This window comes from Larus michahellis, unplaced genomic scaffold, assembly GCF_964199755.1.
Source record: "Larus michahellis unplaced genomic scaffold, bLarMic1.1 SCAFFOLD_34, whole genome shotgun sequence".
NCBI lineage: Eukaryota > Metazoa > Chordata > Aves > Charadriiformes > Laridae > Larus > Larus michahellis.
The window spans coordinates 2239825-2263249 of record NW_027436399.1 but is presented as its reverse complement, the minus strand read 5'-3'; the positions used below and the strand labels follow the sequence as shown (position 1 = coordinate 2263249).

The window sequence follows — 23425 nt, the reverse complement described above, 5'->3', positions numbered from 1 at the left end:
TGGGTTTGGATTTTGGATTGGATTTTGGATTTTTTTGGGTTGGATGTTTGGGGTTGGATTTTTGGGTGGATTTGTTTTTATTTCAGTTAGATTTTGGGTTGGATTTTGTTTTTTTGGGTTGGATTTTTGGGGTTGGATTTTTTGGATTGGAATTTTGTGGTTGGTTGGGTTGAATTTTGGGTTCTTTTTTGGGGGTATTGGGTTGTTTGGAGTTGGGTTTTGGACTTTTTTGGGTTCAAATTTTTGGGTTGGGTTTTGGGGTTGGGTTTTTTGCGTTTGATTTTTACCCCTGCGCGGGCGTGTCAGGCAGCCATTGTGACATGAGGGTGGCAGGGCCAGCGCTGAGTGTCTGGCGGTGGTGGCATGGCAACCGCTGATGTGCTGCCCGCAGTGGTGGGGTTGCCACTGGAAGGGACGTGTTCAAGCAGGTCAGGTTCCTCCAATGCCGTCCAAGCTGGCCTTGAGCCCTGGGATTTTGGGTCGGTTGGGTTGGATTTGGGTTGTTTTGAGTTGTTTTTTTAGGGTTGGATTTTTTAGGTTGTATTTTTTGCCTGTATTGTTGTTTTTCGAGTTGGATTTTGGATTTTTGGCATTGGTTTTTTGGAGTTGGTTGGGTTGAATTTTGGGTTGGGTTTTTTGGTGTTGTGGTTTTTTCATGTTGCTTTTTTTGCTTTTGGGTGTTTTGATTTTGGGTTTGTTCAGGTTGGGTTTTGGATTATTTGGAGTTCGATTTTTTTGGGTTGCATTTTAGGGTTTTTTTTTTGGTTTAGTTTTTGGCCTTGATTTTTCCCTTTTCGCGGGCGTGTCAGGCAGCCATTGTGACATTGCGGCGGCAGGGCCAGCGCTGATTGTCTGGCGGTGGTGGCATGGCAACCGCTGATGTGCTGCCCACAGTGGTGGGGCCGCCATCGGCAGGGACATCTTCAAGTAGGTCAGGTTTCTCCAACCCCGACAGACCTGGCCTTGAGCCCTGGGATTTTGGGTCGGTTGGGTTGGAAGTTGGGGTGGGGGTTTTTTTAATGTTTGGATTTTGGCTTGGATTTTGGAATTTTTGGGCTTTGCTTTTTTTGGCTTGGATTTTTTGAGGTGGATTTTATGTTTTTTGAGTGATATTTTTGGGTTGGATTTTGGGTTTTTCAGGTTGGATTTTTGGGGTTTGGTTTTTGGGGGTTGGATTTTTTGGATTGGATTTTTTGGGTTGGTTGGGTTGAATTTTGGGTTGGGTTTTTTTGTTTGGGTTTTTTGGGATTGGGTTTTTGGGGGTTCGGTTTATGTTTTTTTGATTAGATTTTGGTTTTGGGGACTGGATTTTTGGGGTTGGGCTTTTTGAACCCTGGGATTTCTAGTTGTTTGGAGTGGATTTTGGGGTGTTTTGGGTTGGTATTTTTTTGTGTTGGGGGTTTTTGTTGTTGGGTTTTTCTTTTTGGGCTAGATTTGTTGGGGTTGGATTTTTGGACTGGGCTGTCCCCAGGGCCCTCCATCCCCCATGCGTTTAAACTTGCCTGTCTGATACCAACCAAATCCCTTTGATTTGGATGAAAATAAAAGTATTCCAGTGCTTGACAAACCTTTCAGTGAAGAAATGTTTTTCCTACTATCCAATCTAAATCTTCCCTGGCACAACTCCTGGCCATTTCCTCTTGTCACGTAACTCGTTACTTGGGAGAAGACACCAACATCCACCTCGCCACTTCCAAGCCTGTAGTGCTGCATTGGGTTTTTGTGACCCAAGCGTAGGACCTGGCACTTGGCTCTGTTGAACCTCAGGCCACTGGCCTCTGCCCATCGATCCAGCCTGTCCAGATCCCTCTGCAAAGCCTTTCTTCCCTCAAGCAGGTCGACACTGCCAACCAACTTGGTGTCGTCTGCAACCTTATTGAGGGTGCACTCGATCCCCTCATCCAGATCATTGATAAAGACCTTAAAAGGAACTGGCCCCAATTGTAGGCCCTGGGGAAAACCACTTGTGACCAGCTGCCACCTGCATTAAACTTTGTTCACCACCACTTTGGCCACTCTTTGGCTCAGCCATCCAGCCAGGTTTTCACCTGGCATAGAGTACTCCCGTCCAAGCCACGGGCAGCCAGTTTCTCAGGGAGAATGCTTTGGGAAATGCTGTCAAAGGCGTTTCTAAAGTCCAGGTAAAGAACATCCACAGCCTTTCCCTCATCCACTAAGTGGGTCACCTTCTCATAGAAGGAGATCAGGTTTGTCAAGCAGGACCTGACTTTCATGAACCCATGCTGACGGGGCCTGATCACCTGGTTGTCCTCATGTGCCACATGATGGCACTCAGGATGATCTGTTCCATGATCTTCCCCACACCGAGGTCAGACTGACAGGGCGGTAGTTCCCAGGATCCTCCTTCTGGCCGTTTATGTTGATGGGCGTCACCTTTACTAACCTCCACTTAACTGGCACCTCCCCGCTTTGCCAGGACTGCTGATAAATGATGGAAGGCGGCTTGGTGAGCATCTCCGACAGCTCCCTCAGTACCTGTGGGTGGAACCCATCTGGCCCCATAGATTTGTGTATGTCTAAGTGCTGTAGCAGGTCCCTCACTATTCCCTTTGGATTATGGGGGCTTCATGCTGCTCCCCATCCGTCTTCCCGCTCAGGGGCTGAGTACCCAGAGAACTGCTGGTCTTACTAGTAAAGACGGAGGCAAAGAAGGTATTAAGTACCTCAGCCTTTTCCTCATCCTTTGTCACTATGTTTTCCGCCATATCCAATAAAGGATGGGGATTCTCCTTAGCTCTCTTTGTGTTTCTAATGTAATCATAGAAACATGTTTTAGTGTCTGTTATGACATTAGCCAGGTAAAGACCTAGTTGGGCATTGGCCTTTCTAATTTTTTCCCTGCATAACCTCACAACATCCTTGTAGTTCTCCTGAGTTGCCTCCCTCTTCTTCAAAATGTCATAATCTCCTTTTTTCCCCTGAGTTTGAGACAAAGCTCTCTGTTCGGCCAGGCCAGTCTTCTTCCCCACCAGCTTGTGTTTAGGCACATGGGGATGGCCTGATCCTGCGCCTTTAAAAATTCCTTCTTGAAAAACGTCCTGCCTTCCTGGACTTCTTTTGCCCTTCAGGACTGCCTCCCAGGGGACTCTGTCAACCAGGCCTCTCAAAAGGGCAAACTAAGATAACCAGGTCCAAAGCCCAGAGAGTTATTGCCATTAGGCACCTCCTGATGGTGGAGAGAGGGTGCAAACCAGGGATGAGAACAGCTGTTTCCAGCTTGTGTGCATGCCTCAGCCTGGCAAATGGGGAATGCCCACGGCTTGGGGTAGCCGTGCCCAAGGAGCTGACCTTGCTTGCCCAGGGAGAGAGCAGTGTAGGGGCAGCAGTGAGGGACTTAAAGGCAGAAAGAAGAAAGGAAATATCAGGGGGTGTCATGCAACAGTGAGCTAAGTTGAGTTTTGATCCTGAGGCAGAAGAAGAAGGGGGATGTGCTGTTTGGTGCTGGGATGTGGAGCTACATATGGGATTCCAGGAACTCTGGGGCTTGGAAATCTTGTGCAATAAGTGAGCATTAGCAAGGCTTTGGAAGAAACGGGATGGGTTGTGGGGAGCTCACAGGCACTGGCAAATCCTCAGAAACCCACAGCTCAGTGTTGGAAGCAAGGGAGCAGACCCAGGCACAGGAGAGTGTAGCTGTGTTTTGGGGATGGCCAAGGGCCTTGGTGGGGCTTTGACACCCCAAGAGAACGGAGACCCTTGTCTGCTCAGCTGTGGCTTCTGTCTCATCCACTGAGCTCAATGAGAGGACACCAAGTCCTTACAGCTCCAGCGCCTTGTTGCCTCCTCACCCACCCTCCCCAGAGCCTGGGAGGTTCCTACTGCTGACCTGCACCTGGCATCTCATCACTCCCACATCACCTTGCCCCCAGCAAGAGCCCAGAGCACCCTAAGAAACAAAGGAGCCCCCTCTGCAGGAGAGAGGGGACTGACCTTGGCCAGCCTGCTTGGTGAAGAACATCAAGGCCTTTCACAGTGATTTCCACATTTAAGTTTTCTCCTCTACCAAGTGCCTCCAACTTTATGCTTCACCAGACCACAGAGACAAGAACTTTGTCTGCTCCTTCCCTCCATGGTCTCTGCAGTGAGGGACTTCAGCAGGGTCTGATAACACCCTCAGAAACCTGGAGGTTAGCTGCTTTTACTTCTCGAGAGGCTTGCTGAGTCTTTCAGGATCTGCACTTCAGGAACTCGGCACCAGAGGGCTCATTATCACACAAAACACACGAAGGAGCCACGTCTGGGCACAAATTTTGTTTAGTCTTCAATTCTTTGGCTCATTAGAGAGATTTCAGGAGTGCAGTCAAAATGAAAGGATGTCCAAGCAAAGAGAACAAGTTATTTAAATGCTTGGTTTTGAAGAGTCGTTTCTGCATTAATCCCAACACATTTGGGTAACAGAAATGTCTTCGGGAAGAGTCTGCCCCATCTAGACCCATGTGGATGGACTGGCACAGCCACCCCCAGCAGGGGGAATCCCCATCTCCTAGGCTGAGGCACGCAGTCAACATGCAAACCTCTGCAGTGCCCACTTGCTACAGGCCTCCAGGCAGAGTGTGACTCATTCCACATGACCCTCTGAGCCTCTGTCAGCTCATTGTGCTTCCTCTCCGCATCCCTGCAACTCTCAAGCCTCTGGGAGCTTTGGCTTTGGCATCCTCCCGACATCCTGGGGCCAGGTTTCTAAATGCCTCCTCTGCAGCTTCCCCGCCTTCCACCTCCTGTGTGCTGCCTTTTTGCCCTGCAGCCCAGTCCGTTTATACCAGCAGCCTCCTGAGACGAGTGTTTCTCTTCATGGTATTCCAAGACATCATTCCTGTGCTTGGAGGAGGCTGTGCTATAATGCCTATATGATTTCCCGAGCTCCTTCACCCTTCAAAACTCCTTGCCATGGCACCGCTTGTATCAGTCCCCCGAGTACATCAAAGTCTTCTCCTCTGGAGCCACCCACGTGTGTTCCTCTGCTGGCCTTCCTCACTCCTCTTTGGCCTCTGGGACCCCGCTATTTCCTGGTCACTCCAGCAAGGCTGACACTAATTGTCACATCCCTGACCAGCTCTTCCTTGTTGGCCAGGACCAGGTCTAGGTGAGCATCGCCCTTCCTGGCCCACCAGGCAGCTCTGCTAAGAAGTCATCTCATGATGCTCCAGGCTGCTGGCACCTTGTTTCTCTGCCTGGCCAGTGAATGCCTGGGCAATTACTGTTCCCCACAGGAATCTCCTCATTTACCTGGAGTCTTCTTCGCATTCCTATTTCAGACTTGTTCTGCCTACTGTGCCTGATCAAGTAGTTTATAACTGGCAAGACAGGGTCACCCTTACTGGCTTCTCCTCCCATCCTCACTCACACAAGCTACTCACCCTATTGCCCATCTCATAGAGGAGCTCCATAGATCTGAGCTGCTCCTTCACACAGGCGGCATCCCCCCATCCTCATCCTCCCTGCCGCTCCTTCCAGCAGAGCCCGTGTCCTTCCATTGCAGCACCACAGCTCAGCAAGCTGTGCCACCACATCTCATTGAATCCAAAATCATCACAGGGCTGGGACAAGACACGGGGATCCTCCTGGAAGGGCACAATTGGGCGGCAGCAGCTCAGCTGTGGCACCAGGGTGGAGCGCAGACTCCTCACAGGGAAACCTGAGCACCGATCCTGACCAGAACAACCATTGTCCATCGAGCAGTTTGTGCTGGGCTGGGCTGTGCTGCACGTACAGCGTGGCCTTCACACCCGTGCTGTGCTGCACAGGTCCCTTGGCTGCAGGACAACCTCAGCAGCATGTTGTCACACAGGAGCCCGCAGACAGGTCCCACTCTCTGCCGGACATTACGCCTCCTGCGAGGCCTTGCCTGTATGCGACCCTGCAGCAGGAGGTTCTCATGGAAACTTCCTTTCTGTTTGAGTGTAGAGATGGTGAATAGTGTTGTTCCCTGTAAGAAAATCCTACAGTAGCTTGAAAAACAGGAGACTGTCTTCTATGGATGGGGTCTGCATGGTGTCCTGCACTTAGTTCAAAGGCCCATTTAATGCACACATCCTGGAGTTCCCACCATCTAAAATGTCATAGGATTGCCCCTGGGATACTCTCCGTACAGTGCTAGACCACATGAACAGCGTTTCAAAACATACATTATGAAGTGGGAGTGCCTTTCTTACTGGGGTCATAACAGACCAACACTTCCTAGTGAAAAATCACTCTCTCAGCACCCCTGGATGCAAACCTCTGGACCCGTGGACTGGTAAGGGTGTAGTTTGCTCCAGTAACCCTTGGCTTGATCCCCATCCACTGCTGGTTGTTCTTCTCCAGAGTCCTGCCTCAAAGCACCAAGGCCTGGGAGACCTCGCTGCTGGTAACTGAGGCAAAGAGGACATTGAATATCTCAGGTCTAGTCCTACTCCTACTGAATTCGACAGTGCTCCTACATTATTCCCTTTTCTTCGTTTAACTGTTCCTGAATTACCTAAAGCTCATCTCGGTGCCCTGGAATTCCTATTTGAGTTTCAGTTGAGTTTTGATATGCACCACTGCTGGATCTGGAGGATGCTGCCCTTGAGGACAAGATGTATCCAGGCACACTGTGAAATCTATTGGTCTTTTCATTGATTGTATCATCAGGGCAGTGAGTAAAGATCCCCGTGTGACGTGCTCCATGTCCATGCAATGCCTGCAGCTGTTGTGTGGAGAAGGGACAGCCCTCACCTCTCTGATGACACCGGATGACTGATGCCTCTGACTGAAGGCACCAGTGAAGGGAACAGACACCCAGCTGCACTCTCTGCGATGCCATTAGAGGCACTGGAGATCTGGTAAATTGAGCTGATGGAAAAGAGAGAGACCAAGCTCTCCCTATGGCCCAGGACGGCAGTTGTACATAGGAATTCCTCTAAAAACTGCCATGAACACAAAGAGGAGAAGATTCTTATGGCCCTTGTTTAGGCATCAGCTGTCATTTCACTTGGCCAAAGGGCTTTCCCACCAGGCTCATTCAGGATCCCTGAGACGATGCCCTGTCTCTATGAACGGCTCCAGCAGAGCTTGCAGTTATCTAATAATAAGACCAAAAAAGGTGATATTTCGATGTAACTTTGAGAGGAGAAGTAAAAGTTCTGGAAAGAAGTGTCTCTGCCCAGCTGAGGGAGGGAACATCAGTGGTGACTTCATCCTGTTTCCCAGCAGGTTCCCCTGGAGCCCCAGGGACACCTGGAGGGAGCCCCGAGGGGGCAGAGAAAGGGCTGCCTTGGGCTGGTCCTCTGCTGCTGAGCTGGGCTGGGCTCCTGGCATGGAGGGAGCTGATGGCAAGCGGGCAGCGCTGCAGAGAGACAGCTCTGCCCAGGAGCAGCTCCTCTGCCAAGCGCAGCAGGGCTGAGGGCACTGCCTGCAGGCAGCGAGGGCAGAGGAGGGAGGCAGAGAGTGTAAAGGCAGTCTGGGGTGGGAGGAGAGAGGAGAGCTCACTTGGAGAAAGATCTTCACAGCCCTGAACAGGGTAAGTCTCTGGCTGCAGGGCAATGCAGCTGCGGTTCCTGGAATGATCTCCCAAAGCTGGCACATCCCACAGCCTCTGGGATCTGTCAGGAGGTCTCTCACCGTTTCTCCAGCGTAGAGGAAAAGGACTTGCTTTGGAGCAGGGCTTCCCTGTGGCTCTGTCAAAGGGACAGGGCACATCAGCTGCCTTCACCCGGGGATGGCTGCAGTGTGAAGGTGGGTGTGCAGCCAGGGGTGCCCAGGGCTGTCCTTCAGAGCAGGGTCCCTTCACCCAAGGGTGCTTTGTGCCGTGGCAGGGACTTATCTCCTGTCAGGATCAGCTCTCCGTTTACCTGAGGAGCTCCCACCAGCAGTGTGGGGAGAAGCTGTGGGGGGAAGAGGCAACTCCTGGCAGGAGAGTGTCCTGCTGTCAAGGGGGTGCTGCGTGGGGCAGGGCTGCTCTCAGCTGCAGTTCACCCCCAGGACATTTCCCAAGGGATTGTTTGAGGGAAAGCTCAAGGCAGGAATTACGTTACAGATAAGGAGCTTTCCTGCGTTTGTGTTTTTATTTTCCTAGTGAGAGGGTGGGGAGGTAGAACAAGGGATACATGTATAGGGAGCTCTCAAGTTGGAAGAAGTCAGTGAGACTCCTGAGCTGTAGCTTTGAGTGATCAGCAGGTCTGCCAGGAACCTCCTGGAGTGCCTTCAGCCACTCCTCTGCCCATGGGCAGCACCAGCATCAGCTCTGCTGGACCCATCGGGGTTGTTCTGACCTGCCCTTTTCCACCTGCAAACAGGAACATGAACCCGGCCAGTGCCCGGCAAACAGGCAGGTTTCTGTGGGGCCAAGGGGAGCGCACAGGGGTTGGGATGGGGTCTGTGAGAGCTGACGGGGAAAAGACATGGGACAGGGAAACACCTCCCAGGAGGAAAATCTCCCGGCAGCAGAGCTATGATCAGGGAATGAGAGGAAAGAGAAACCAGAAATGCTGTGGGAGGAAGGATTCAGAAAACTCTGTAGGATCCCCTCCAATGCAGACCCCTTCCCCTGAGCAAGTGTCTCCATGGGAATGAAGTGTCCAAGCTCTCCTCTAACCCGTGGGGCTGTGGGCAAAGTAGTCTATGTGGCTGGGGAATGAGCTGACTCTCCCCTTCTGAGATACCATCACTAGGACACTTGGGTGTCTCCTTGGGGTGTCCTTCCAAGCACTGCGCTGCCCTCCAGGATGCCAGTCTGTCCTGGAGCATCCTGCTGTTACCTGAATGCCCAGTGGAGAAGTGCAGAGACGCTACGACCAAGGAAAGGCTGCTGGGTTTGTGAAACGAGCCACGTGTGTCCTTGGCGAGAAGTGGGGTGCTGAGACCTTGAGAGAGGGTGAGATGCTGAGCTCTCGGCAGGGGGTTTCTCTGCTCTCAGCAGCGCCTGGTGTCTTTTCAGGTCTACATGTGAGTGCGATTCCCCTCTGTCTCAGAAAGGCACAAGCAGAGGGCAGCTGGGAACAAGACAGAGGGACAGACCAGCTCCCCTCGCTCTGCACTAACCCTCAGACAATCCCCTCGCCTGGCAGGACTCCCTTTGCTGTCCCTGAACGCAGCAGAAATGGTGAGGGTTTCTGAAATCCAAGAGAATCTCCTGCTGAGATGGGAGAGAGCTGTATGAGAACCTCTCTCCAACACTCTTGCAACTGTGGTTTCATGGCAATGGGAGTGCAGAGACTGACGAGCCCTTTTTTCATGAGGAGAGGCTTATCTGAGAAATTGGGACACCAGGACTGCCCACCCCATTCCCACGCATCTGCTGCTGCAGAGCAGGGCTGACTCCTGGGCATCCAGCGGGCAGAGGTCCCGCTCCTCCTGGCACACCTGGACAGAACCAACCAGAGCTCCAGCCACAGAGCTGAATGAAGATCTGATAGAAATGGAAAAGCAGTGCAGAGTGTGAGGTATGAGAACTGGTGTGGATTTTTCTCAGAAAAGTCTCCCCTAACTTCTCACTGTGCTTTCCTCCTTGTTCAGTGCTGCACACCAAAAGGCACCAAATGTCCAACAGCAGCTCCATCACCCAGTTCCTCCTCCTGGCATTCGCAGACACACGGGAGCTGCAGCTCTTGCACTTCGGGCTCTTCCTGGGCATCTACCTGGCTGCCCTCCTGGGCAACGGCCTCATCATCACCACCATCGCCTGTGACCACCGCCTCCACACCCCCATGTACTTCTTCCTCCTCAACCTCTCTGTTCTTGACCTGGGCTCCATCTCCACCACTGTCCCCAAATCCATGGCCAATTCCCTGTGGGACACCAGGGCCATTTCCTACAAAGGATGTGTTACACAGGTGTTTTTTTTCTTTTTCTGTGCTGCAGCAGAGTTTTATCTTCTCACTGTCATGTCCTATGACCGCTACGTTGCCATCTGCAAACCCCTGCACTACGGGACCCTCCTGGGCAGCAGAGCTTGTGTCCACATGGCAGCAGCTGCCTGGGGCAGTGGGTTTCTCTATGCTCTCCTGCACACGGCCAATACGTTTTCCCTGCCCCTCTGCCAGGGCAATGCCCTGGACCAGTTCTTCTGTGAAATCCCCCAGATCCTCAAGCTCTCCTGCTCAGACTCCTACCTCAGGGAAGTTGGGCTTCTTGTATTAGGGTGTTTTTTAGCTTTTCTGTGTTTTGTGTTCATCGTGCTGTCCTATGTGCAGATCTTCAGGGCCGTGCTGAGGATCCCCTCTGAGCAGGGACGGCACAAAGCCTTTTCCACGTGCCTCCCTCACCTGGCCGTGGTCTCCCTGCTTGTCAGCACTGCCGTGTTTGCCTACCTGAAGCCCCCCTCCATCTCCTCCCCATCCCTGGATGTGGTGGTGGCTGTGCTGTACTCCGTGGTGCCTCCAGCCGTGAACCCCCTCATCTACAGCATGAGGAACCAGGAGCTCAAGGATGCCCTCTGGAAATTAATGACCAGGTTATTTTCTGCAGCAATAAACTGTCTCCTGCAAATCACTCATAATGTAACTCATTATACGCCAAGCCCGTCTTCTGTAGCTTTGGTTAGGGGTTAGGTAACTGTGTGTTAGGTTTGGTTGAGGGTTTTTGGCTTTTTCTTACTTTTTTTTTTTTAAAAATTATATACTTTTGTCCTCAAATAAATGTCATTATTTGAGATTTTTTTTTTACTACCTATCTATCCAAATTTCTGAGACTCACAGAGTCATGCCCAAAATCCTTCTTCTCAGGCCTTTTCTGGAGCTGCAGGGGTAGAGCCTGAGCGCCGAGGAGGAGGGGAAAGAATCCCAGTACTTGCAGAGCACCAGCACTTGTTCTTTGCGGGGCTGCTCTATTTTCACTTCCACACTCGCCTTCTGAGCCCCTGTGTTGATCTAAGGCCTGAGTGCTCTGGCAGCTTGGTCATGGTGCTGCTGTGTAGCAGCTCTGTGATCACAGGCAAGGAGAAGCAATGGGCACCTCTGAGAAAAAGCTCGTCTGCATAACAGAGTTTCCACCATGAAAGGGGATCTGCTCAGGGCAGCGCAGGAAGGATCAGGTCTTCTTCCACAGTTGCTGTCAAGAGCGTTCCTTCAAACGTGCCCTGGTGAGGGATGCCCAGTAAAGAGGTAAAGAGTGTGCGTGTGCAGGGTGAGGGCACACACAACAGTGTCCTTGCACAGCCACACCTCCAGGGACAGAACTGAAGGACCAGCAGAGCGGGGTCTGGTCTGTGCCTTTGTTTGCTGGACACCCCGGGGAAGCTGTCCCAGGGCAATCGTCACAGAACAGACACCTGAAACCACCATTTGCAGAACTGGACGCCTACGCAAACCCAGAGAGGATGTTTGTCTGCCTGTGGAGAGACACCGAATAACGAGGTCAGAAGTCCCTGTTTGCATGGTTCAGAGGAGATTTCGGCATGCACACCGTGTGCATGTGGGGACATGAACCCGAGAGAGCACAAACACCAGCAGCTGTTCTTAGAAATGCCCGAAAGTGCTGTGGGACAGGCAGTGTCCCTTCATCGGAGAGTAACGTCCCCTGGGAAACCCCCTGAATGCAGCACTGGGATGGGCTTCCTTGACCCCAGGTCCCTGTGTCCATTCCTCACGCCGTGGGGCATCTCAGAGAGGTGCCGAGCAGGGAGACACAGCGCGGGGCTGAGGTGCTGCCGGCCTCTGGGAGTGGCAACAGGAGGCCATGGAGTCTGCTGCAGGGCCTCTGCCCGTGCCAGGGAAGGACTCGTATCTCTGAACAGCCCTGCCAGCGCCCTGACAGTGCCGTGTGTGTCTCCAGGAACAGCCTGTGTGCTACCTCACCCTCCCCTCTCTTCATGGCCTGTCCCTTTGATTACACGGTGTGACAGAAGCACCTCTGTGGAGCATCTCCCCTGTGCAGTCCGAAAGGGTTCTGCAGGCGTGAGCGGCATTGCCCTCTACGAGATGGCATTTCTCACCTCTCACAGAGCACAGAGCACGTCTAGGGAGTAGGAATGCAGTGAGAGGCACACACTCTCCATGTTTCACCTCTCTGAACGTCCTTCACAATTTTTTTAAGCACCTGACAGAGAAGCAAATGCCCTCAGTAGGAGATTTCCTCAACCTTCAGAAAAATTCTATTCCTCCTCTCTTCCTCTTGAGCTGCCCCATGACAGTGGTCGGGAAGACCCTCCCCATTGTGAGGTTGCTCCTGGAAAACTGTGAAACCTGCTCCAGCTCCACACCCTGACTGTCCCTTACTGGGGACAGCACAATCTCTGCTCACAGCAATGGGTCGTGCTCTTTCCTGCACCTTTGGCGTGTACGGAGTGTTTCCTGATGGTGGCCCCATCCTACGATGACGACTGGGCTGTATGCCACCCCCTGCTCTCTGCAAGGCTCGGGAACTGGAAGGGTTGTCTCCAGAAGAAGGCTGCACCTTGGCTGGGGGGATTTCTGTCATCTACAGCAATCATTTCCTTCTTGTCCCAGATACATGTTGTGGTCTCCATGTCCTGGACCACTTCTTCTTTGTGGGAGTGAAACACTGGAACAGGTCACCCAGAGAGGTTGTATGTACCCAGTCTCTGGAAACATTCAAAGTCAGATTGGTAAGGGCCCTGAGCAACCTGTCTAATTGGAGATGTCCCTGCTCCCTGCAGGGGGTTGGACTAGATGACCTTTAAAGGTCCCTTAAAACCCAACCCTGTTTATGATTCTGTGATTCTGTGGGTTTACACCAATGCTGAAACTCTTCTGACGTGAAACCATGACCCTCATGGATTTTGTTTTCATAACCTCTTTTTAGACCCATTCTTCCCCTTCATGCTGGAATCCTGTGCGTGCAGCAGAGCTGCACTTGGGGGCAGCTCTCCTGCCCAGCATGGGCAGGCAGAAGGCCTTCTCCACCGGCTCCTCTCCCCTCCCTGGAGCCACTCCTTTCTGCGGCACCCCCACCACTGTCAGTGGGATGCCCAGAACAGCCCTCCTGAGAGAGTTTAACAAAGCCCTGTTTCAACACGCACCTCACCCCTGCTCGATCCTCTCATCTACAGCCTGAGGAGAAGGAAGGATGGGGGTTGGGAGGAACTGACAGAAACAGCTTAGGAAAGCTGTCGGCTGCAGAGAGATCCCGTTGGAGTCGTGGGCTTGTAGGAAGAAATCACTTCTGGTTTTCTTCTGAAGCGGCCCCCAAGGATCTGGACAGCGAGTATTGTGTCCTGGGCACTCCTCTGGCAGCGTGTCATAGTGAGAAAACTTTTGGTGTCATGGAGATGGAGAAGGCTGGTCAATGCCATTGTGAGACCTCTCTCCAACACCTTGGAAAGGCCAGAGCCATCTGAGCGCCTTGGAAAAAGCAGAAATGAAACCAGTTTTCAAAAAAGCAGGAAGGAGGATTGGGACAATGACAGACTGGCCAGCCTCACCAGGGAAGGGGATATGACAAGTCCTCCTGCAGCCATCTGCAGGCGTTTGAAGGACAAGAAAGGGATGGCAGAAGACATGTGGGAGGGAAAAGAAGGGCATGTTGTGTACCCGGACTTTAGCAAGGCCTTTGACATGGTCTTCTGTAGTCTCCTTATGGCCAGGTTGTTGACAGCCGGGCTGAAGAAGTGGACGATGTGGTTTGTGGAAAGCTGTCTGAGTAATGACAGAGGGACATCATCTGTGGTACAAAGTCCTTCTGGAACCCACTTACTAGTGGCATCCATCAAAGACCAGCCCTTGACAACTGCTATGGAACATTATTATCTCTCCGTATGATGGCAGACAATGCACTTTCACCTCCTTTGTAGATGATGCCAAGCTGGGGGAGCCCTTGAGGAATCCCACCCTGTTAGCACTGTTGGTGGCAGGAGAGTTGGGAAGGATGACTGTGGTGGGTTAAACATGGCAGGGCACGGAGGGTCGGAAGGGAGAAGCGTAGAGGGATGGCACCTTTGGGGAGGAGTGGACAGGAGAGGTGACCCAAAGCTGACTAACAGAGTACTCCATCCCACCGGCATCTTGCTCAGTATAAAAGCTGAGGGATCACAGGGCTCAGGCTCTTTTTTCAATGTCAGATGCCAGCTGGAGGAGCGGTGCTAGAGGAGGCTGGGAAGCAAAAGCGTGGTTGTGATGTGACAATTCAGGGCAGCATTTGACCAGGGGCTGGTCCCAGGCAAATGGCGCTGGAGCCCCGGTGGTCCTGCTGTGGCTGGGACATTAATGGCCCCTGCGAGCGGGGCGGGGGCAGGGGCAGAAGGAGGTGCCCTGAGCCGGAGAGGGAAAAAACTAAATGGCCCAAGTGGGGCAGGAGCAAAGCGAGTCACCCCGATTTCAGCAGAGGCACAAAGAGCCACCTTGAGCAGGGCAGGAATAAATCCAGGCACCTGCTGTAGGGCAGGGGCAAATGGAGCCTCCCCAGGCAAGAGAGGGGAAAAACCAGCTGTCCTGAGGGGGACACGAGGAAAAGAAGCCACCCAAGCAAGGCTGAGGCCACACTGGATGCCCCAAGGGAAGGATATAAAGAAGAAAGCCTCCCCAAGTGGGGCAGGAGGCAAACTCCCTGTCCTGAGCTGAGCAGGAGGAACTCAGTGCCCCGAGCAAGAGTGGGGAAAACTGGAGGACGCAGGCGGTGCAGGGGCCCAACTGGCGAGCTCAAGGGGGGCAGGAATAGCAACCAGCTGCCTTCTTGGGGCAGAGGCAACACTCATTGCCCTCCAGGCAGGTCGTGGGGTTAAACCAGATGCTAAAAAGCCACCCACAAATGTTTTTTGGATCTGGAGGGTGGGAGAGCAGCTGGGTGGGGGCCTGGCAGCCACCCAAGGTGCACCCAGTGCAGTTGCTCAAGGTGGTTCTTTTGTAGCACTCCTTCAGTCAGCCTGTGGCTGGATCTTCTGGGGTAGATAAAAATCACAGAATCACGGAATGATAGGGGTTGTAAGGGACCTCTGGAAATCATCTAGTCCACCTCCCCTGCCAGAGCATGTTGAGCTAGAGCAGGTTGCACAGGAATGCGTCCAGGTGGGGTTTGAATATCTCCAGATACAGAGGCTACAGCACCTCTCTGGGCAGCCTGTCCCCGTGCTCTGCCACCCTTGAAGTCAAGAAGTTCTGAACCTGTCAGACACCAGGTGCTTTGCTGCAGGAGTCTCACAGACGCAGTCCTGTATCTGGGAAGAGTGGAAAATAAAGCCCTCAGCCCCCCGACTGTGCCAGCCAAAGCTGTGAAGGGGCTCGCTGACAGCCCTGGGCAGGTTTTTATTCCTGGGGCTGGTGCGGCTCCAGGCAGAGGTGGGAGCTCTGTGGGCAGACCAGCAGCCCTTGGCCAGCAGTGCCTGGGGCAGCCCAACAGCTGCCAGCTGGTGGCTGCAGGAGGTGCCCCGGCTGTGGTTGCTGAGGGGCCACAGTGTGTCCGCGTGCGTCTGGGGGTGGCCCCTGTCACAAAGGGGCAGTGATGTGGCACCCACCCACTGCTTGTGAGCTCACCTGGCCAGGGCTTGTCATCCTCAAGAGCACACCAGCCAAAGCTCCTTGGGCTGAGCTGGCCTTGGGACAACTTGGCTGCTTCCTTTGCCACTTCCTTGGCTGCTTTTTCCCAACCATTCATCGTTTACTGCCCACTTCTCCTCACCTTCCATCCTCTTCCAAAGGTAACGATGATTTGACCTTCAGGACAGATCATACAGGAGGTAGATGTGGGATCAAAGTGATGGCTGGTCTATACCTTCGGAGCTTTAGGATGAGCTGTTACAGCTTTATAGGCTGGCCAGATACGCACTGTGGGTAGAGTTCCTATTTGCTAATTGTTATTTCTTCAACACATTCCAGGGTGGGTAAGTAGGGGTGGCAGTGTACTCTGAGGCTTTGGGCTCCGTCTGGAATGAGAAGAAGCCCATCCTGATGAATGCGGTAGGAAGACAGACAGAAAAGGAGCACAGCGAAGGCAGCTGTTAAGGCAGCGGCTGAAAGCCGGTCCCTCCTGTGTCCAAGGGGGCAAAGTGTGGGGTGGGGAACCAGAGGGCTCTGCTGCTAATGGCAGCCAGAGGGAAGCAGCAGGTCCTCTTCAGAGAAGGTGACACCCAGCGCAGTCTTCCCAAAGGGCCTTGGTAACTGCTGTCAGTTGGATTCCTGCGACAGGGACAGCAGGGCCGTCAGCTGCAGCTCTGCAGCGGTTGGAACTACCACTGAAACGGTGCTGGTGGCGGATACTGTTCTCTGGGTTTAGTTTGGGATTTTTTGTAATTTATTTTGTTGAGGTGCAACTATTTCTTTGCACTCAGGTGTCAGGATTAGCACTGATCTTCTCTTTCTGGAGCATATCCTGGCATCCTTCGTCGTCCAGAGCTTTCCCTGCTGTTCCTGAATGGCAGCGATGGCCTCAATGGGGCCACCCATAGCTCCTGTGAGTGACGACTTCACCATCAGGCTTGGACTTTGTGAATCCCCAAAGGCAAGGGACGTGGCTGGTGCTCCGTCCCTGAATGGTGATGTACCGGCAATCGAGAGGGAATTCTGGGGTGAGTCAGTCATGACTTATGAGCCAGTTTTGACATCTCATGTCATGACTTCTCATCATGCTGAGACATGAGGGATGCCCCCATCCATCCCCCAAGTCCATTCGGCACCCAAGCACATCATCAAGGCCTTTCAGCCTTCAGTTCCCTGAGTGTGTTCTGCACTCCAGTTTGAGAAGAAAAGGCCTATTTTCACCCATGGCACTGAGGAAACTCCCTTTTATTGCAGAGATACCACAAAGGAGGCCAGCATTACCATGGTTCCATCCCATCTCCTGAGTATTCCATCCCATCTCCCATGCTCAGTGTAAAAGCTGAGGGATCAAAAGGTCGGCTCTTTTCTTCAATGGCTCTCTTTGTTCAGTGACTGATCCCTGAGGAGGACCCTGTTTGTCTGCCTTTGATCCTGATCTGTGCGTTCCTGAATCTATATCCGATATCCAGTTCCTATCTGGTGCTGAGTCCAGTCCTTGACTTCCCCAGTGCCTGCCATTGACATCTCCCTGGGAGCCTGAAACGGTTTTGTATGCATTGTATCTATTTCATTATTTCCTTTATATTTTATTATTAATATTTCATTAATATAACTACTTTAATGAACTATTATTTTTATTACAGTAACCATTTTTTTCTAAACACATAAATCTTTTATCTCTTTTCTGTGTCTCCTTGGAATGAGAGGTGGGGGAGAGCATCTGTCATCTCACCATTGGCCAATCTGCCCCAAACCACGACAGCCCTCCTGTCCAGCTGGTTTTTACCCATCTATTTATCCATCCATGCAGACCATAGTGTGCTGACATTGAACATTGTGGGGGATGATGCTGAAAGCCTTGCTGACTTCCAGGTAGAAGACAATCATTGCTCTTCCTTGCCCAGAAATCCTCTCCTTTCTTCAGAAAACGTAAAAAGGATGGCCAGGAAGAAGCTACCTTGGGTAAATCCAGGGTAAATCACCTTCTCTTTCAGACACCCAGAAAGGGGATCCGAGTGGGCGTGCTCCGGGGCACAGCCTTCTGTTACCCTGCTCATCCTTTGGGCCTTTTTGCAAGGTGCATGCAATGTTTGGGTTCTTACAGTAATCAGGGAGTTCCCTCAGACTCTGTGACCTTTCAAAGATGATGGAGAAGGGCCTCACAGTGACACCGTCCTGCTCGCTCAGGTCCTTGGGAGCCTGCCCCTCCAGCCCCATAGGCTGGTAAGGACTATGTTTGCTCAAGTGACACCTGAATTGATCCACATTCACTGCTGGTTATTTTCTTCCAGACTCCTGCCTTGAGGAGCAAAGGGCTGAGAGACTGTGCTGGGGAAGACTAAGGCAAGGGGGATACAGTATCTCATATTTCTCTACACCTGTTCTTACTAAATTCTGCAGTGGCCACACATAATCTTTGTTTTTTTTCTTGAATTCTTCTGGAAGTACTAAGAGATCCTCTTGATGTCCTCGAAGCTCTTGCAAGGGTCAACACTAGGGAAGCTTTGGCTCCTCTAAAGCCATCCCTATGTCTAAATTCCTGCTTCAGTCCTTGCATCCACATTCCTTCCTTAGCCAAGCTGCTCTCCTGAAATGTCTGGTTGTTTTCCGGCTTATGGATGTCGACAGTTCTTATGCTTGGAAGATGCTTCTCTGAAAGACCAACTGTACCGAGCTCTGCTGCCTTTGAATACTGCTGCCCATGGGCCTACCACTGAAAGTCCCCTGAAGAGGCTAAAATCTTCTCCCAGTATTTCATGGTCCCTACAGCCAAAGCTGACACTGGTTTTTGCATCCCTGATCAGCACTTCCTCCTTTGCAAGGACTGGATTGGAGTGAGCATCACCTTTGTTGGTCTGTGCCTGTGCAAAGAAGTTGTCCAAAGAGACCCCAACACCAGCTGGACAGTATGCATCCTGCCATGCTCACCTGCCAGTGAGGGTCATTAAAGTCTCCAATAGCCCTTGGGGTCATGGATCTGAGGACTTCCATGGCTTGCTTAAGCAAACCTTTCTCCACTTCCTTACCCTGATTGCAGGTGCTTTGTCTCCCACGAGGGTGTCACACTAACAGGCCTCTCCTCTGACCCTCACTCACAAGGGCTCACGCAACCTGCTGCGCATCCCATAGAGGAGCTCCATACAGGCAACAAGCTCCTGCACATGGAGGGCATCTCCCTCCTCATCTTCCTGGCCCGTCTCTCCTGAAAAGCCCCTGTGCACCATGGCAGCACCACTGTGAGCTGTCCCACCACCCCTTGCCACTTATTCCACCAACGTACAAACTCTAGGATGGCACATGGGACTCCAGCTCCTCCGGTCTGTGCCCCAGGCTGAGGGCACTGGTGCACATTTGGTCTGCAGCACCTGAGCTGGAGCACTGGGGCCAAGCTTGGACTTGTCCCAGGCAAACCCAGTACCAAGTGCCCAAGACCCCACACCTGCTAATGCTGTGCTCGAGACCAGAGACATACTGGATGCGACGGCAGGCGGCAATGTGAAGGCACTAAACGAGAAAACGCTGCTCCCTACAACACCAGAAAAGCCAGGCTGGGCTCTGTAGCCCTGGAAGAAGCAGGCTTTGTTGTCTGTAGTGTTGCTGAAGACCTGTGCTGGAGGTGAAGCTGATCTCCAGGATGACAAGGTGCTGCTCAAAATGTCCCTCATCAAGGGCCTCAGGAAAGGATTGTTGAAAGAAGAACTGGGAGAGTTTGGGAGCAGCCAAATCATTTGAGACCCCAGTGTGATAGGCTTCCTGTTCATGACCTTCTCTGCATCAGCTGAATGGAGATGGGTGAGACCGTGCCTCACTGCAGTGGTGGGTTTCAGTCGCTGATCAACGGAAACTGAACGTGCCTGAGATGCCACATAGGCTTGCACAAAGGAACCAAATCGGCCTGCAGTGCCCTCTGAGGTGTCCCTCACGCATCTGCTCTGAACACCAATGGCTTTCCCATAGGTCCTGTGCGGTCCCTGCCAGCCTGTGCTGGAGAGCGCTGGCATCTCACTTAGCACCACAGGCCTGTGTTTGGCCATTGAGAAGCTTCCCGAATTCGGTTAAGCCACGTAGGGATGTCCGTGAAACAGCTGCCATTACAGTCAGTGGAGAGCTAGGAACTACAGCTGATGGAGAAGAGAAAGAGAGGGACTTAGGTCCATTTGTTCAGCTGATGACCTCTGTAGGCTGCTGTAGATATAAGGAAAAGGAAAGGTTTTAGTTGTCGTAAACGTAAACACCTGCTGTCATTTCCATCTGCCAAAGGAATTCCTCACAAGGCTCCAGGATGGTGCCCCCTGATGCTGCCTTGTCTCTCAGCATTGCTGCATTAGAGCTTGCAGTCACCTGCAAATGTCTTGGACAAGCTCTGGTGTCACCTCCAATGTCACCAGGTGTTTCCACCTGAACAACACCCTCAATCTCCATGAAGTAGCCTGAGAGCTGAGACAAGGAGCTCCCATACAGCTGCCTGTATTTGTGCACACCTGAACTGAGGCAAGAAGAATCCCACCTCCTGTGGGTTTGTGGAAGGAACAAGAGGGAGTCCTCTCCTAGCCCAGGACTTCAAACCCAGGATGAGATGCCTCAAATGATTCAGCTGCATCACTGCACTCACCAGGGGTAAAGAGCTGTCTGGGTGTCCTGTCTAATGGTGAGACAAGGAAAGGCTATTCTCATGCCTAACTCTGTCTCTGGTAATAGAAACGACACAGCTGGAAAGAAGTGTCTCTGCCCAGCTGAGGGAGGGAACCTCAGTGCTGACTTCAGCCTGTTTCCCAGCAGGTTCTCCCGAAGCCCCAGGGACACCTGAAGGGAGGCCAAAGTGGGCAGAGCAAGGGCTGCCTTGGGCTGCTCCTCTGCTGCTGAGCTGGGCTGGGCTCCTGGGACAGAGGGAGCTCATGGCAAGCGGGCAGCACTCCTTCCACAGCACTGCAGAGAGACAGCTCTGCCCAAAGCGCAGCAGGGCTGAGGGCACTGCCTGCAGGTGCCAAGGGGAGAGGAGCAAGGCAGAGATGTTAAAGGCACTCTAGGAGCGGGGGGATAGCTGAGCTCTCACTGCGGGAGGAATCTTCACAGCCCTCTATATGGTAAGTCTCTGGCTGCAGGGTACTGAGTTTGGTGTTCTTTGGAGGACATCCTAGACCTGGTTCATCCCGCAGCCTGCAGGACCTGGCAGGAGGATTCTCACAGATTCCCAAGAAGAGGAGGAGGACGTGCTCTGGAGCAGGGCTTCCCTGCTGCACTTCAGCAGGTCGGGGCACGGTGGTTTCCTTGTCTTTGGGATGACTGCAGGGGTACCAACCTGGGTGTGCAGCCAGAGGAGCCCAGGGCTGTCCTTCCGCAGACGGTCCCTGCACCCCGGGGGATCACTGCCAGGGCATTTCCAAGGAAACTTTTCAAGAGGCTGGTCAAAGTGGGGATTACCTGAAAGGGAAGGAGTCTGTGCTTTGAGATGAGTCACCTTGTTTGGCTGGGTGGACAGTGGGAGATGGGACTTTATTTTCCCACTCTTGTGAAGGCACGGGGTCGCCCACTCCCTTTGAGTTCTCTGAGCCGCCCCTTTGCCCCTGTGCAGGCAGAGATGCCCTGGAGCAGTTCCCTGCTGCCAGGAGGTGTTTGCAGGGCAGAGCTGAGCACATCGCAGGTGGGATGGAGTTCTCTTTCTGTGAGCACTGCAAAGGAGGAGACCTGGGCACAGAGAAGTGGTTCCCAGCAGAGACAGCTCCAGGCAGCAGAACCCTTGTCAGAGAGGGAGAGGGAGGAGATCCCAGAAACGTGAGGGGAGGGGGGATTCGGGCACCCCCCTGCCATCCGCTGCAGTGCAAGCACCTTTCCTGCAGCAGCTCCCAGGTCTCCTCTCCCACACAGTGCAGCCCCCCACTCTCAGCGTCACAAACACTCGGCCATCACTTTCCTTCCCAACAGCTCAACCAACACAGAGGGAGATGGGGATTCAGCTTCAGCTGAGACACAAGCACTTGGGTCCTGCCATGCAGATGTTTCCATGGAGGAAAAGCAGCCAAATCCCCTCGCGGACTTTGGAGCCAGGCACCAGAGTGTGCCTGACTGGAAAAGACCTTTTAGGACACCCCATCTTAAAGACATTGGGCTCTTTCCCTGAGGGGGCCCTGCTGAGCTGCAGGCTGCCCTCCAGAAGGTCACAACTCTCCCATGGCATCTCTGTGTTTTCTAAGTACCCGACAGAGAAGACACCACAGCGCTAAGGCCAAGGAGATGCCACGGGACGGCTGTAGGTCGGCAGCTGCAATGAGGCCTCTGTGTCCCTGGCTGGGAGGGGAGAGATGAGATTCCTCTGCTCTCAGCAGTGTCCTGGTCTTCTGGGGGGAACACCTGGGTGTTACTGTCCTCCAGCTCAAAAAGGTGCCTGCCCAGGGCAGCTGGGAGCAGGGCTGAGGGACAGGTCAGCTCTCCACACTCTTCACTGAGGGACAGTCCCTTTGCCTGCCAGCACCCACAGGATTTCACTTGGAGTGCAGCAGGAATGCTCCAAAACTCCTCAGCTCTTGTGTGACAACTGGAACAAAGTCCACAAAGCAAATTCCCCTCAACTTTGCTCTGCCGTCGGGTGAATTAGGAGTGCCAACGCGGAAAAGCTCTTCGATATCAAAAGTGGATGTAGGCTAAGATCACCCCGTCTTCCTATCGACCAATTGCTGTAGGCAGGACTGAATCCTGCAGAGCCCCCTGCTCCCAGCGGCACCCTCAGCCAGCACCAACCACAGCTCATGAAAGGGACCTGCCAAAGGTCTGCTTGAAAGGGGAGAGGAACTTTCAGAAGTTTTTCTGAGAAACTGAATAGACTTTGGTCTCTTCTTTGAACAGGTCCCCATGTCCAGAGGACAAAAATGTCCAACAGCAGCTCCATCACCCAGTTCCTCCTCCTAGCATTCGCAGACACACGGGAGCTGCAGCTCTTGCACTTCGGGCTCTTCCTGGGCATCTACCTGGCTGCCCTCCTGGCCAACGGCCTCATCATCACAGCCATCACCTGTGACCACCGCCTCCACACCCCCATGTACTTCTTCCTCCTCAACCTCTCTGTTCTTGACCTGGGCTCCATCTCCACCACTCTCCCCAAAGCCATGGCCAATTCCCTGTGGGACACCAGGGACATCTCCTACGCAGGATGTGTGGCCCAGCTCCTATTCTTTTTCTTTTTCATTTCAGCTGAGTATTGTCTTCTCACCATTATGGCCTATGACCGCTACGTTGCCATCTGCAAACCCCTGCACTACGGGACCCTCCTGGGCAGCAGAGCTTGTGTCCACATGGCAGCAGCTGCCTGGGGCAGTGGGTTTCTCTATGCTCTCCTGCACACGGCCAATACATTTTCCCTACCCCTCTGCCAGGGCAATGCCCTGGACCAGTTCTTCTGTGAAATCCCCCAGATCCTCAAGCTCTCCTGCTCAGACTACTACTTCAGGGAAGCTGGGCTTCTTGTGGTTAGTGTCTCTTTTGCATTTGGTTGTTTTGTGTTCATCGTGCTGTCCTATGTGCAGATCTTCAGGGCCGTGCTGAGGATCCCCTCTGAGCAGGGACGGCACAAAGCCTTTTCCACGTGCCTCCCTCATCTGTCTGTCATCTCCCTGTTTCTCAGCACTGCCGTGTTTGCCTACCTCAAGCCCCCCTCCATCTCCTCCCCAGCTCTAGACCTGGTGGTGGCAGTCCTGTACTCATTGGTGCCTCCAATACTGAACCCCCTCATCTACAGCATGAGGAACCAGGAGCTCAAGGATGCCCTATGGAAACTGGCTCAATGGACGTTGTTTCACCATTAATAAATTGTCTCCCCTTCTCCGCATGTTTTCTAGACTTTCTCTTAGGCAATAAGCCTGCTTTTTTCTCTTGCAGTCATCCTGCTTCTGTATAATTTTCTGGGTTTGTACCACTTGTCTTGAGGTTTGTTCCAGTTGTGTCTGACCCTTGCACAACACTGTGTCAAAGGTGACCTGCCTAATAGCAGCTCTTCAAGAAAAAGGCATCTCCCAGGTGCAGTGCCT

The 23425-nt window shown here is 52.8% G+C and overlaps 2 protein-coding genes across 2 annotated transcripts; both read left to right on the top strand.

The window, feature by feature from the left end:
- The first annotated feature begins 9518 nt into the window (after positions 1-9518).
- On the top strand, positions 9519-11024 carry LOC141737369 (olfactory receptor 14A16-like). The gene has a single exon (XM_074572055.1). It carries the CDS (start codon positions 9519-9521, stop codon positions 10527-10529), a length of 1011 nt encoding a protein of 336 aa, XP_074428156.1. The 3' UTR covers positions 10530-11024.
- Positions 11025-22438: 11414 nt separating this feature from the next.
- Positions 22439-23203, top strand: LOC141737343 (olfactory receptor 14C36-like). The gene has a single exon (XM_074572027.1). It carries the CDS (start codon positions 22439-22441, stop codon positions 23201-23203), a length of 765 nt encoding a protein of 254 aa, XP_074428128.1.
- Positions 23204-23425: the final 222 nt, after the last annotated feature.